The 13,755-nt window shown below is 42.5% G+C and overlaps 1 protein-coding gene across 2 annotated transcripts in view; it reads left to right on the top strand.

Moving 5' to 3' along the window:
- CDHR1 (cadherin related family member 1) overlaps positions 1-9,960 on the top strand; it is a 54,907-nt gene extending 44,947 nt beyond the window's left edge. The window contains exon 17 of one of the 2 annotated variants that reach the window (XM_081004932.1): positions 5,841-9,960. In XM_081004932.1, the coding sequence (XP_080861058.1) occupies positions 5,841-6,392 (552 nt within the window). In that variant the 3' untranslated portion in view covers positions 6,393-9,960. Of the gene's footprint in view, positions 1-4,529; positions 4,915-5,840 lie in introns of those variants that run through there. The other variant, XM_081004933.1, reaches the window with a different exon arrangement.
- The last annotated feature ends 3,795 nt before the right edge of the window (positions 9,961-13,755 follow it).

Genomic DNA, 13,755 nt, shown 5'->3' with positions numbered 1-13,755 from the left:
ATATTTATTTCCCTTGAATAAGCATTGCAAACTGATGGCAAAGAGATTTGAAATGCCACACCCTCAGCCTTTTGTTGTTGTTGTTTAGTCATTTAGTCGTGTCCAACTCTTCGTGACCCCATGGACCAGAGCACGCCAGGCACTCCTGTCTTCCACTGCCTCCTGCAGTTTGGTCAGACTCGTGTTTGTAGCTTCGAGAACACTGTGCAACCATCTCGTCCTCTGTCGTCCCCTTCTTCTTGTGCCCTCAATCTTTCCCAACATCAGGGTCTTTTCCAGGGAGTCTTCTCTTCTCATGAGGTGGCCAAAGTATTGGAGCCTCAGCTTCACGATCTGTCCTTCCAGTGAGCACTCAGGGCTGATTTCCTTAAGAATGGAAAGGTTTGATCTTCTTGCAATCCATGGGAGTCTCCTCCAGCACCATAATTCAAAAGCATCAATTCTTCGGCGATCAGCCTTCTTTATGGTCCAGCTCTCACTTCCATACATCGCTACTGGGAAAACCATGGCTTTAACTATACGGACCTTTGTTGGCAAGGTGATGTCTCTGCTTTTTAAGACGCTGTCTAGGTTTGCCATTGCCTTTCTCCCAAGGAGCAGGCATCTTTTAATTTCGTGACTGCTGTCACCATCTGCAGTGATCATGGAGCCCAAGAAAGTAAAATCTCTCACTGCCTCCATTTCTTCCCCTTCTATTTGCCAGAAGGTGATGGGCCCAGTGGCCATGATCTTCGTTTTTTTGATGACCATATCTAGGCCATATCCCTCAGCCATATCTAGCTTTATTATCCCAAAACCTTATAATTTACAAGTGTCCACCTGAAACTTCCCAGTCTTTGCTATGCTGTCTGTAATTTCCTCTGCGATAGCTTAGTTCCTTGCTTTCATATCTTTATAGTAGAGCCTGTGACTGTTTGTCCTCTTTGTGCCTTCATTGCAACGGTGCTTAGCCCGTTTCTTATCCACATTTCCACTTCTCCCACGAGCGGTTTGGACTTTTCCTCACTGCTTTCCCCTAGGAAACCCACACTTCTGCACTAAATTGGAGCAAATGTCAATCTGGAAAAAACCTGGTTGGTATTTGCTCCAATTCGATAATGAGCAGAAGTGTGGATGAACCCTAAGCTTTCATGGTGCATGAATCCATCTCTGAGACTGTGCTCTCCCTCTTTAAGTTTTTGTGACCTTTTTTTCAGGAGGGAAAGGGTTAGCATATACTACACTGGGAATCATTTCCAACTGGAGATGGCAGGATCGAAGCTAGTGGCATGCAAATAAGGCATTCTCTTTGTATAATGTGCCCCAGGATGTACTTGAATGCATCTGTTCCTTTTCCATTGTTTCTGACCCGGCACTCTTCATCCCGCAGAACAGTGCTCTGTTTTCCTTTCTGAAGGCAAAGCTTCTTTGACAACACAACTAGAGGTGTCCAGCAGTGTTAATCACAATGAGTAATTAAAGAGGCCTATTTTTGATTAACATTTACCATCACAATTAGCAGAACGCTTCTCCCTTCGAGATGGATGCCCTGCAGCTAGGTTTGGTGGTTTCATGCATCAAAAAAACATTTTGCTCTTGAAACAATGCAGTGATAATAAAAAAAATCCCAAGGCTATTTTATTTAACGGATCCTATTTTTACACAAAAAAGGGATATTGATGATAAGCCTATGCTTTCTTTCATACCCACTGGGGGAAAAGTGCTGAAGTGCATATGCGGTTTGCTTCCCCCTATCCTTGATTACAGGTTTGTTTTTTTTTAATGACAGTATACGTAGTGCTAGATTTACGTGGCCTGGAATGGAAAGACTGATCATTGCAGTGACAGAGCACACCAATAATTTTGCGAAAGTTTGCCTATAGTCCACAAGATTAGAAGGGGTGGCTATCTAACCCTCTGCCCTGAACATAAATGGATAGGAACAAGGTTCATTCAGAGACGAGCTACATGTTACACTTGTGTGGGCTTGGGAGGCAGCCTGGCTCTGCCTGCTTAGTCTTCTGGAAAAGTCCCTCTTCCCAGATGCCACATGCCTTGCATCAGATGGTGGAGTACCTGGGGGAGGACATCCAAAGATGTTATTGGTGCACAGGCAGGTGAAAATAGAGCAGGCAGCTATGTGAGCTGTTTCCAGATCCCAAGCCATATACAGCTTTAACAGGGAGTGCCAACACTTTATATTGCTCTCAAAAATGAACCAGGAGCCAGGGCAGCTCTTTAAGCAATGGCAAAATAGGTTCACAATGGCTGATCCCAATTAGCAGCCTAGCAGCTCCACGATTTTCTGGACGCTCCAGCCCCGATACATATCATTGCAGTAGCATCCTAGTGCCATGTGGAAAATGAGCACGGCATGCAGCAGGAAGCTTTCGTATGAGAAATCAGGTATCATTGAATACACACCTGAATGTTTTATTAACAGCCGCATCTCCTTTGCATTTGACATAAGCAGACTCAGGATGTGTCGTGTCGACGTGCAGGGACACTGAGGAGATGGAACTCAGATTAAGTGTGCCTCATGCGATGAATATGTTTTTCTCTGGCACGCTTATTGCCAAGTCAAGTGTGTAACAGATAATCTTATTCAGGCAGCTAAAGAGAACATGCATTGATTGTGGCTTGCTCCACAAATCCTCGGAAGATGAGATTCTGTACCATTCAAATCAGTAGAAGAATGTTCCCATTGACCTGAGCTGCAGTGTAGTCAGTCCTCGAGGCTGGAATTCTGCACACCATTACCTCTGGGTTGTAACTGTGCTGTCGCCATCAAGGCAGCTGGCAGGAAGCAAGAAAGGAGGCAGAAAGCACTGGGTGCCAAGCTGGAAAGGAATGGTGTCTCAGGATTTGGCAATCTGCTGCTTCACAATCCTGTGAGGAGATTGCAGTCTCCTACAATGGACAGTCAGGAGGAAAAGTTGGCCAAGTCCAAGCTAGATAATGGGAGCTTGGATATCTGCCTTTCCCGGTTCAAGAGAGCAGTATCTTCTGCCTGCTTCTGCAGCTCAGGCTCCAGTCCCTGGTCTCAGATGAAGAACACCTGCTTCATGATTAGATATAGGTACTGTACAACTAAGCCAGTCTCGTTCTGAAGGTGTTTATACATGTATATATGTAACCGCATGGTTACAGTAATAATGACTTATAAACATCTCCGGTGGTTGCATGTTTCCATTCTCCAGTCTTCAAGCCTTGCTGTTTCTCTTACTATTATGTGCAATTACAGGCACTCATTTATCCATGTTACCTGGGTAGGGTTTTTTTAGCTTCTAAAATTGGTCTTTTAACCACCAATTGTGTGATGTTATTCTTTTGCCTATGTTTACACTGAGTGGTGTGTTGTTGTTTCGTTTGTTTGTTCGTTTGTTTGTTTGTTTGGTGTTTTAATTTTATTATTATGTTCTGTCCCAGCATCATGTATTAGAGGAGGATGGGCTCAAAAATATTTAGTAGTTGTATCCCCCCCACCCAATTGCTTCTTAGCCCTGCTATGTTTTAAAGAGGGGAGGGTCCTATGATGGTCTCCAACCAATATATTCAGAAGAATCTTTTTTTGCATCAGCTACTAGCCATAGCAGTAAAAGAAAAGAAAAATGTACTGAAGATAGAGGTAAAAACTTAACCATACAAGATACATTCTGGAGATTTACATCAATAATCAAATAATACATCTTATTCTAGTTGCCCCTGCTAATTTATTTATTTTTTGCAGTTTTTGCTGTCACCTGGTTATCCTGATCTGCTAAAAGAAAGCACACAGTAGCAATGGTTGAGCGACCTTGTAGGGATCTGAAGTGTATCTGAAGAAGTGTCCGTGCACACGAAAGCTCATACCAATAACAAACTTAGTTGGTCTCTAAGGTGCTACTGGAAGGAATTTTTTTATTCTGGTAGAGATAGTAGTAGAGGGGTAATAACCTCACTCCTCAAATATTTATACAGAATGCAAGCTAGAAGCACATGAGCTACTGATTCAATTCTGCCCTCTCCACATGGACATAGCCCTTTTTCCCACAGATTTTTTTGAAATCGACCCTCAAGCACAGCTGTAGGCAGTATATTTAATCTTGCATAAGTAAAAGTGCATCTGTATATTTTGGAATTATTAAATTTTGCAAATAGGGTGCCAAAGTGTCAAAATGACTAGGTGGGAAATAATCGTACAACGGACAAAATTTCTTTATCATGGCCAAATTCTGTTGCTCGATATCATATAGGCACTGTCTAATTAAATTATCTGCTTCAGTTACTTGCCAATGTATTTTGGCAGTGCGAGGATTTCCACTTGCACAACAGAACTCCCTCCCCTTTCTTCTGCCTGTGTTCACCCCTCGTCCTCCCCAAATATGTTGCAGGGGGTTGGGAGGAATCCCAGACCAGATTTAGGGAGGGAGGAGAAAGTTGTGTCCCACAAGCAGACATCCTTGCACTGACAGAATGGGGTACTTTGCACTACATTGGATGCAACCCGCTGTTTCCTTTATGACGGTGGTCCACAGGTTGATTGGTTTTCTTATTTTTGACATTTTCAGATCAAATCAAGGGTAAGATCCTATATTTTAGGCCTCAAGAAACGTCCATGGACATTATTTGGGATTTGCACGAGTGGCGTCCTTTCTACCATTTCTGTTACCATGGTGATCTCCACCATCATGTACTGGAAAAGTGTGAAAAGATCCAGACTCCATCCTCAGGGAAAAATCAGGAAAATTAAACGGCGACTACCACAGCGCTCTGTGTGCTAAAATGCTATACAAACTTTTCATTCATTTGTCCTCAATATGCCATATTGAGAGGCTGCATTACCTCTTAATCAAGCTTTGGATTCTTTAAAAGGGAAACAAACAGCCTGTCTCTTCATCTCAGATTCGTTACCTCATAGCATTGGAGTGGTTTGTTTTGTTTTTGTAATGTCTGTAAAAGAGTACTAGAACATGCTCAGTTTCTGCTGTTTAAGAACCGATTTGACAGCCTCAAAATGTTTTCATTTGAAGATGCATCAATAGGATGAGAAAATCTTATTACTAGTATTTTCTCTGAAAGCGTTACTTTGATTTTGGGAGATTCTGAAATGAAATCTGAAGCATAAGGAACACCTTCCAGTTATGGATATATATACTGAGTTTATCTCAATTTGATACCGGTTTTAACTGTGACAGCTTTCCCCAAAAGAATCAGAGACATTTTAGTTTATGGGTGTTCATAGTAATAAAATAATAATAATAATAATAATAATAATAATAATAATAATAATAATTGATTGATTGCCTGCCCATCTGGCCGGGTTCCCCCAACCATTCTGGGAGACTCCCAACAGAATATTAAAAATATAATAAAACATCAAACATTAAAAACTTCCCTAAACTTCAGATGTCTTCTAAAAGTCAGATAGTTGTTTATTTCCTTGACATCTGATTGGAGAGCATTCCACAAAGCGGCGCCACTACCAAGAAGGCCCTCTGCCTGGTTAGGGATCCCTGGTGTCCATTCTAACAGGACTACAATTTCCAGGGTTCCGTCTTAGAATAGGGAATGACTCTTGTCACCAGTTTGTTGTATGGTTATGCCCTTGACTGCACAACCCAGTGGTTTTGTTTCTACTTGCAACCGATGGACAACAGAGTATTGCATAGGAATGATGCAAAACTCCCCACATCCTGAGTGAAAGGCTCCACTATTTAATTGCTGCAGTTGACCTTCTTAGTGTTAAATCTGAATTTTGGATGCCAAATTGGAGATGGCTTGGTGGTGTGGATCACATATTTTGGACAAATGAAAGCGCAGTCTCTCTCTCTCTGTGCCCCAGAGTTAAGTCACCATGTTCTCTTTGTACTCTTTTACAGACTCTTCACAAAGGGCCTATGGCTGCCTTTTTGATGCAAACAAAAGATAACCCCATGAAAGCCTTAGGAGTGCTAGCTGGTGTCATGGGGGTGATGGTGGCGATCACCATCTTAATCTCCACCGCCATGTTCTGGCGCAATAAGAGGTCCAACAAAATCATGCCCGTGAGACGGATCATTAAAAAAAGGCAGAACCACCAACCAACCAGGATGATCAGAATGGAGTGGCTGAAATTCAAGAGGCCCAGCAACGCTGCAGAGAAGTTTGTCGTCGAAGAGGATACCAAGAGTCTGCAAAATGAGAACAGCAACAACAACTTCCAGGTGCCCCTTCCTCCTCCACCACCTGCTGCTCCAGCCCTACCTCCAGCCCCGGCACTCAAGACTAATGTCTCTGAATGGAGGGTCCCCACAGTATCTGGATCGCTGAGTCCAAAGATTCTTAAAAAGCAGGCAAAGAAAGGTGCCGCGGTCTGCACATCCCACAATGCCCTGGTGTCGGAGCTCAAGCAGAGGTTTGAAATGAGAAATGCGGCAAGCCCTCACATTTAGTGTCTCCTCCCCACAGCTTGCATGGGGAGTGTGTCTTCTGTGTGCCATTGCAGGTACATGGTGTGATTTTCTTATTTTGCATTTTGTACCAATTCCCCATCTCCCCGCAAGCTGAAAACGCTCATTATCTCTTCTCGGTGTTTCGCATCCATTCACCCGGATCGCATGCCGGTACATATCCACTCACCTGGTGCAATTGTTTCACCTATAACTTTATGGTAATATGTGGTGCGCATTTGTTACAATGTTTTTATACAGGTTCCCGCTGCAAAGTCTGCTTGCGTGTTTGTGTGCTGCAATTTTCAGGATGCCAACTTGTTCTGTATCTGGCCAATGCTTTCCATTGATCTGTTTTAAAGTTCAGCTTGAAATATTGAATGTTTTAAAATATCTCATGCCAGAGTCCTCAAGGAATAGCCAAGTAAGCCTAACAAGCTGCCCCATCTCCTAGCATGCCACTCGCTGAAATTCAGTAGCTCCAGGGTCCAGCTCAGATGTTGATTGACCTTTTAAATTGTTCTGCCCCATCCATAACTCGGGCTTTACTTGGGCTGGAATTTAACAGCATTCCCAATCATATAGGCATCAAGCATACAGATTAACATGTCCCAATGTGAGGTGTGAATGATGCAATTTGCCCTAACCTGTCCAAGAAAATCTCTTGAATGAGAAAGGAAGGAGGTGAGGGATCATGGCAGGAGGTGACAGCCAACAGCATCACTTTCCCAGCAAGGATTGTGGTATTTCTAGTTGCAATCCAGTTTTTTCCACCTTTGGGAAGGTAAGGGAGGAGGCAGTTCTCAGGACTGAAATGAACACAGACAGCAAGGAGAGTTGTGTTTACCCTGATTCTGCTCACAGGTGTGCAGTCAGGGGTATTCATGTCATCCCTAATCACAGGTAAAATGAACAGTATTGGGGCACATGCACTGAATGACAAGTAAGGATAGGTTGACAAAAAATTATCAGACGCAGAGATCTGAGCCACTTCTGTCCATAAAGTAAGCAGATGAGTTATACTGAAAACAGGAATGTTTTCATAACATTCAGTATTATTGAGAGTCGACACGTCTCTATGTGATATGCCTCATCGCAACAGACCAGTGACGTAAAACTTTTTATGGAGGAGTGGAAAAACCAAGAGTTCTTTCTCTATAAAAGGCAAAATTGCTCCCTACACTGCTGCAAAACAGTGCTTTACTGCTTTACGAGCATCCTAACCACTGAATGTTTAAAATGCCGGTGTTTATGGGAATTTGAAGTTAAGGTGCTGCAGAGGGACAACCTGAACATCCCCCTGGTGTTAAATTACTACAAACGAGGCAGTTAAATGAGAAACATGGTGTCAGAAGTGTTTGCCTTGGAGTGGAGCTGGGCAAAGAAAAGGTGTGAACAGAAGAAAGACAGAAATCGCTTGCAGCCCTGCATCATTTTGAGATGCAGCACAATTTAGGCAAACTTCTGAGCTGAGGCCATTTTAAGGAATGTAGCAACATCCCTTAAAATTGTATCATGTGGAATGGTAGTGCCATACCCTTATAAACATGATGTAAGGCTTTCAAGCTGCATCCCGCTAACCAAGGAATATAGGAGGATGTTGTGTGTGTTTTCTTCCTGAAACCTCCTCCATTTCACCCATTGTGACTGGTCCACAGGTGAGCTGTGACACAGACAGACCTGTCCAGATAGCCTGACCTTCCCCTGGCTCTAATAGCACAAGGCAGAAGGAAGCCTAACACTATCTGCATCATATCTAGACTGGTTTACTGGTGGCCCTAACTTGATTCCTTACTAGTTCTAAGCAAGAGTTGCCATCAAAGCAATTAATGGTGACTTCATGGGTTCATTTTGGGAAGGAACATCAGGGTGTTTGAAGGAGGCAAAGGCTGGTTCAACCAGACATGGGGTTACCAATGTGGTTCCATCCCCCCCCTATATTATTGGGCTCCAAATCCCTTCAATCCTAGCCAGCATGACCCTTCTTTGTGTGCCACCTCCATGGGAGATTTAGAGACTGACAATTCAAGAATGGGCCTTTTCAGTGGCACCCCCTTTGCTTTCTCCATTCCTATGTTTTGGGCCCTTGATCTGAAGGGTGGCATTGTGGGGCGGGGGGGGGGGACTTGTATCCCTGCCTTTTCATTTAGCTATGTTTTTAGCCTGTGTTGCTGTGTTTTTTGTTTTTTATTGTTTTCATTTGCTTTGCAAGAAAACCAACAGACAAATATAATAAATAATAAGAATAGCCAGTGGTGTTGGGACTTGTAGCCCTGCAAAATCCAGATGGCGCAACATTGGCTACCCCTGAACCAGATTAACAAAATGTCCCTCCATTCAATTTGGTAAATTTCACTCCCGGGCAAATCCCCCACATGAGATCTCCATGAATAGTCACAGGAGAAGATAATAGCTTGAAGGCACATGAAAGAGTCCTATTGTTGATCAGGTCTGGCCATGTAATGGCTTGGAAGAAAGTCCTCCCAGGAACTATATGTGAGCTGCTTGGAGCTCTTCAGATGAAGAGCTGAGTATATGCGTCATAAATAGCTTTAAAAAGAGGCACATCTCTTATATTGCACCCAGAGGGGCACATCCAAATCATGGGAAGATTTGTAAATCATGCAACATCTTTCCTTTTGTTTCTGAACCTACTTAAACAAATTCTCTTTGAGGTACCAAAAGCTTCCAAGAATTATCTGCATTGCTATTTTCCTAACACAGTGTTTTATTGCACAATGCGATAATTGCACAAAGGTCAAAAAATCTCCAGGGCTGCCATCCATTTGTAATCTGTATGGATTGTTCATATTTTTGAAATATATCTGTCCGTATTATATGTAAAAAAACCTATTGCAAATATACTTTTTATGGAATCAACATTTTGTGCACAAACAAACTTGAATCAGTTCTACATTTTATTTTTAAATGATGCGTTTGAGGGAGAAAAAATTATGGAACCACAAAAAGCATCTTGTGCATTTTGCCAGGTTTTTTGGGGGGGCAGGGGGTGATTTGTGTTAGTGTCTAGCTAACTAACAACAGCCCTGTGGAACCTTAAAGACCAGCACATTTGATTATGCTAAAGATGCCGCCATGAAATGTGTTTAAGGTACCGCAAGATTTTACTAGGTTTTAGCAATAGAATGTTGGAATTAGAACGAGACGGGAGGAAAGGTGTAGCAGGATTAAATTTCTCCTGCAGCTCCTCCCCTCTCCCCAGCAGAAGTGTGCTGCACCTTCACAATGCAGTCAAAGGGCCCGATTGCACTGATAGAATGGGTAGCAAATTCTCTCCCCCCCCCATAAAGGAGTCCAAAGCAGCTATTGCCCACCTACATGAAAAACATCTGTATTGCCCCATCCTTTGGCAGCTGAAAAGGTGGCAACCCTCAGCATCATGTTCAAGAAAAGACTTATAATATTAGACTTAATAGAGTTCAAAATAATTAAGAGATAACTGTTTTTCTTTTACATCGTTCAACTCCCAACCCCCCAAACCGAATGCAGTTGTTCTGTACTGAGTGAACTGCGTTCCAAATGTTTTTTGTTAATAAAAACTTGAAAAATGCATTTGTTGCCTTATTTTGATGTTCTGATCATTGTTACCCCTCTCAATTCTTCATATTCAGCATTGCAAGTGCTCCATACCAGAAGGCAATCCAGGGACTCGGCTACATTAGTAAAGAAAAAGCGTTTCAAATGCGTTATAACACTGACACCAGATGGTGCTGTGGAGTTCCATCTTTTGGCAACATGATTTCCCATCATGAGGTTTAATGCGCATTTTCCCGAAACTTTGTTTTTTTGTGCCTAGATCTGGCCCAGATTCTACTAGAAGCTTCCAGCCCCAAAATTTCCCAGTTGCTGCAAATCAATAGGTGAGATCCTGTTCTCACAACCCTGCCCCTGGCGAAGATGTCGTGGCCTTCAGTGCCTTTAGGGTCCCAAGGTCACAATTAGGGATGGGTGAATCCATCGATTTTGGCTTCTCTCAGATTCTAATTTTTCTGACCTTAAGTCCAGTTATCCACGTTTCCATATCTGTTTGCGTGTTTTTTTTTTAAAAAGGCCTCATGAAAATGTCAGTGTGGATTTATCCTAGTACACTAAGTTGGTATGTACTTTTACCTAATATCTGATTTGTAAGGGTATAAGAAGATCCTGCTGGGTCAGGCCAATGTACCATCTACTCCAGCAAGGTAAAGATAAAAGATCCCTGGACAGTTAAGTCCAGTCAAAGGTGACTATGGGGTTGAAGTGCTCATCTCGCTTCAGGCCGAGGGAGCCGGTGTTTGTCCACAGACAGCTTTCCAGGTCATGTGGCCAGCATGACTAAACCGCTTCTGGCACAATGGACCACCATGAGAGAAACCAGAGCTCACAGACTAAAAGCAAACATGTACTTTCACTTCAAGCTCAATCCCTTCACCAGTGCATCACTGAAGGTGGCTGGCAGCGATCTCTGAGTGCATTCTCCAAAATGAGTTCCATACAGTTTGTTCTCCTATTCATAGCACAGATAAAGGTAAAAGGTAAGGCAAAGGACCCCTGTACAGTTAAATTCAATCAAAGTCAACTAAGGGGTTGTGGTGCTCATCTCACTTTCAGGCTGAGGGAGCCGGTGTTTGTCCACAGACAACTTTCCGGGTCATGTGGCCAGCATGACTAAATCACTTCTGGTGTGACAGAAACCACAGCACACAGAAACACCATTTACCTTCCACCGCAGTGGTACCTATTTATCTACTTAAACTGGCGTGCTTTTGAACTGCTAGGTTGGCAGAAGCTGGGACAGAGCAACAGGAGCTCACCCCATCATGAGGATTCAAACCACCAACCTTCTGATCAGTAAACCCAAGAGGCTCAGTGGTTTAGATCACAGCACCACCTGCGCCCGCAGTATCTACTCCAGCATCCTGTTATTATGATACCCAATCAGATGTCCCTGTGAAGCCCACTAGCAGGATTTCACTGCCAAGGCAAAAATACAACTCACACATTCCACAGGTGTATGCATGCAACCACAACAAAAGTTTTTAAACAATTTTGTTGTTAAGATTCACCCTTTTGAAGCAATTGGCAGAGAAAGGGGATCACAGTGAGATGGACTGTAGGGTTTTCAAAGGCAAGGAGTAGAAGCAGAAGTTATGGATAAGGACAAGTAGTTTTTCATGGCACTTAAACAGCGCCCTCTTACCTTTAGAAACGCTACCGAATCTGGTTCTCAGCCAGGGCCAGATTTTGGTTTGATGAGGCCCTAAGCTACTGAAGGTAATGGTGCCCTTTATATGTCCAGCTGTCCTTTGTCAACAACAAGTTGTTGCTGTTTTTTGTGTTGCATATATGCTATATGGTAATTTATTGACCTAATAGGTATCTAAAGCCATTTGCACATGTTGCCCATGCAGAATGTAGGCACCCTATGAAGTGGTACCTCGGGTTACATATGCTTCAGGTTACAGACTCCGCTAACCCAGAAGTAATACTTCGGGTTAAGAACTTTGCTTCAGGATAAGAACAGAAATCGCGTGACGGCGGTGCGGCAGCAGTGGGAAGCCCCATTAGCTAAAGTGGTGCTTCAGGTTAAGAACAGTTTCAGGTTAAGAACAGACCTCCGGAACAAGTTAAGTATGTAACCAGAGGTACCACTGTATATAGAAATGAGCAAACCAGTGATATTTTAGGGAGCAGGCTAGCAGGCGGGGCCCATTACTTACATCACAGGAGCCTACACAAAACACTGTTGCTGTATGTAGGTTTTATTTTATTTGTTTTTTATCTTATATTTTGGAAATGTACATCCAGGGTTTTTTTCCTTTAATTTTTTTGTGGGGGCCCCAAGAGAGTGGGGCCTTAAGCTATAGCTTGTTTAGCTTATACGTAAATCCGGCGCTGTTCTGAGCCATGATCAATTCAACTTCCATTGCACTACAAGTTTTTTGAATGTCAAAAGTTTATTGGCAGGCCTGAGATCTATGCACTCTTATCTCGACCACTCCATTTCCCCATTTGTACCATCTTCTCATGAGCTAATGGCATAGAATTGTCAAGCGGGATTACATTGTTCAAAAGGTGCTTCATGCTCAGAACACTTCGCTTTGCAGAGGATGCTTGAGATGCCAAATTAAAACCTGGCTCATTTCCCTCCTCTCCCATCCCACTTTTTTAAATCTATTTAATGAGGTCACTGAACTCCCCAAATTGTTTTCTCTTCCTAATAGCTGGTCGCCATTATGATCACCTGAATCATTTGAAGCGTTAACGTTTGAAGCCTTCCATTTTTGCTGGGGTGTGTGTCCTTCCCATACGCCCCTTCCCCATCAACCTCCACATGTATATGTGCAAAATGGTGTCGCAACAGAGAAGAAACGTCAGAGCATTTGGAAAAACCATTTCTTTTATTTCAAGACGTGTGTTTCCAGCTAACAGCAACTTCTTTCTATCGCATATACTTTCAATATCCAAAAGATAACACATTCATATCTAAGGATCAGGATAATAATGTGTTGAAATGGTCGTTGTTAGAGGAGCAAGGAAATCCTGTAAATTAGTTGCTCTAAAACAGGCATGTCCAACTCCCAAGAGACTGCAATCTACTCCATATATATATATATATATATATATATATATATATATATATAAACTGGCAATGGATTAACCATTGGATTAACCAAAGTTGTTGAGCTTTTTTTGGAGCAATCAGAAGCACACGATCGACCAGCATAGACCAGGGACACCTCACGATCGACCAGTTGGACATGCCTGCTCTGGAAGCTCTGGAATATAAAACTTTGCTGAGCTTATGAACATGGCATAGGGAACAGTGGGGACCTGTGGCCAAATCTCTGCTTGGTTGTCAGCATCATTAAGTGTCACTGGACCACTCAGTTGAACCTACCTCATAGAGTTGCTGTGGGAGATTAAACTAAATATGCTGAACTCTTTTGAAGAGTAAACTTCAAAAATAATTATTATTATTTTTTAAAAATAGTACTGTTTCTACATCATCTTTTAAGAGCCCAGTTAAAAAATATTGATGAAAGTTTCAGACTCTGGGGCAAAATTGCATACATAAAGACAGACAGGTAGATAACAGGTAGATAATTTTTCTGCATGCAGATATGCAACTGTGTTTATATACCTTTTTCAGGAGAGGGGGATTTCACACATTTAAAAGAGAATGGCTTCATTAAACATAATGATCATTTACTGATGGGGGCAACTTTCTGCTTTGTATTTTAATTGCTTCTAATGTAAAGTGCCTTGGGTGTCCTTTGCAAAAAGGAGACTAGTAAGTTCTGCTGAAAATGGATTGCATTTCCCCCCTCGTGTCCTATTATCGATTATTTTACATTTGGGGAAT

Source organism: Podarcis pityusensis (genome assembly GCF_964106645.2).
Source record: "Podarcis pityusensis genome assembly, chromosome: 5".
NCBI classification, from domain to species: Eukaryota; Metazoa; Chordata; class Lepidosauria; order Squamata; family Lacertidae; genus Podarcis; species Podarcis pityusensis.
The sequence above is the reverse complement of the archived record's forward strand: the minus strand, read 5'-3'. Positions and strand labels throughout refer to the sequence as shown.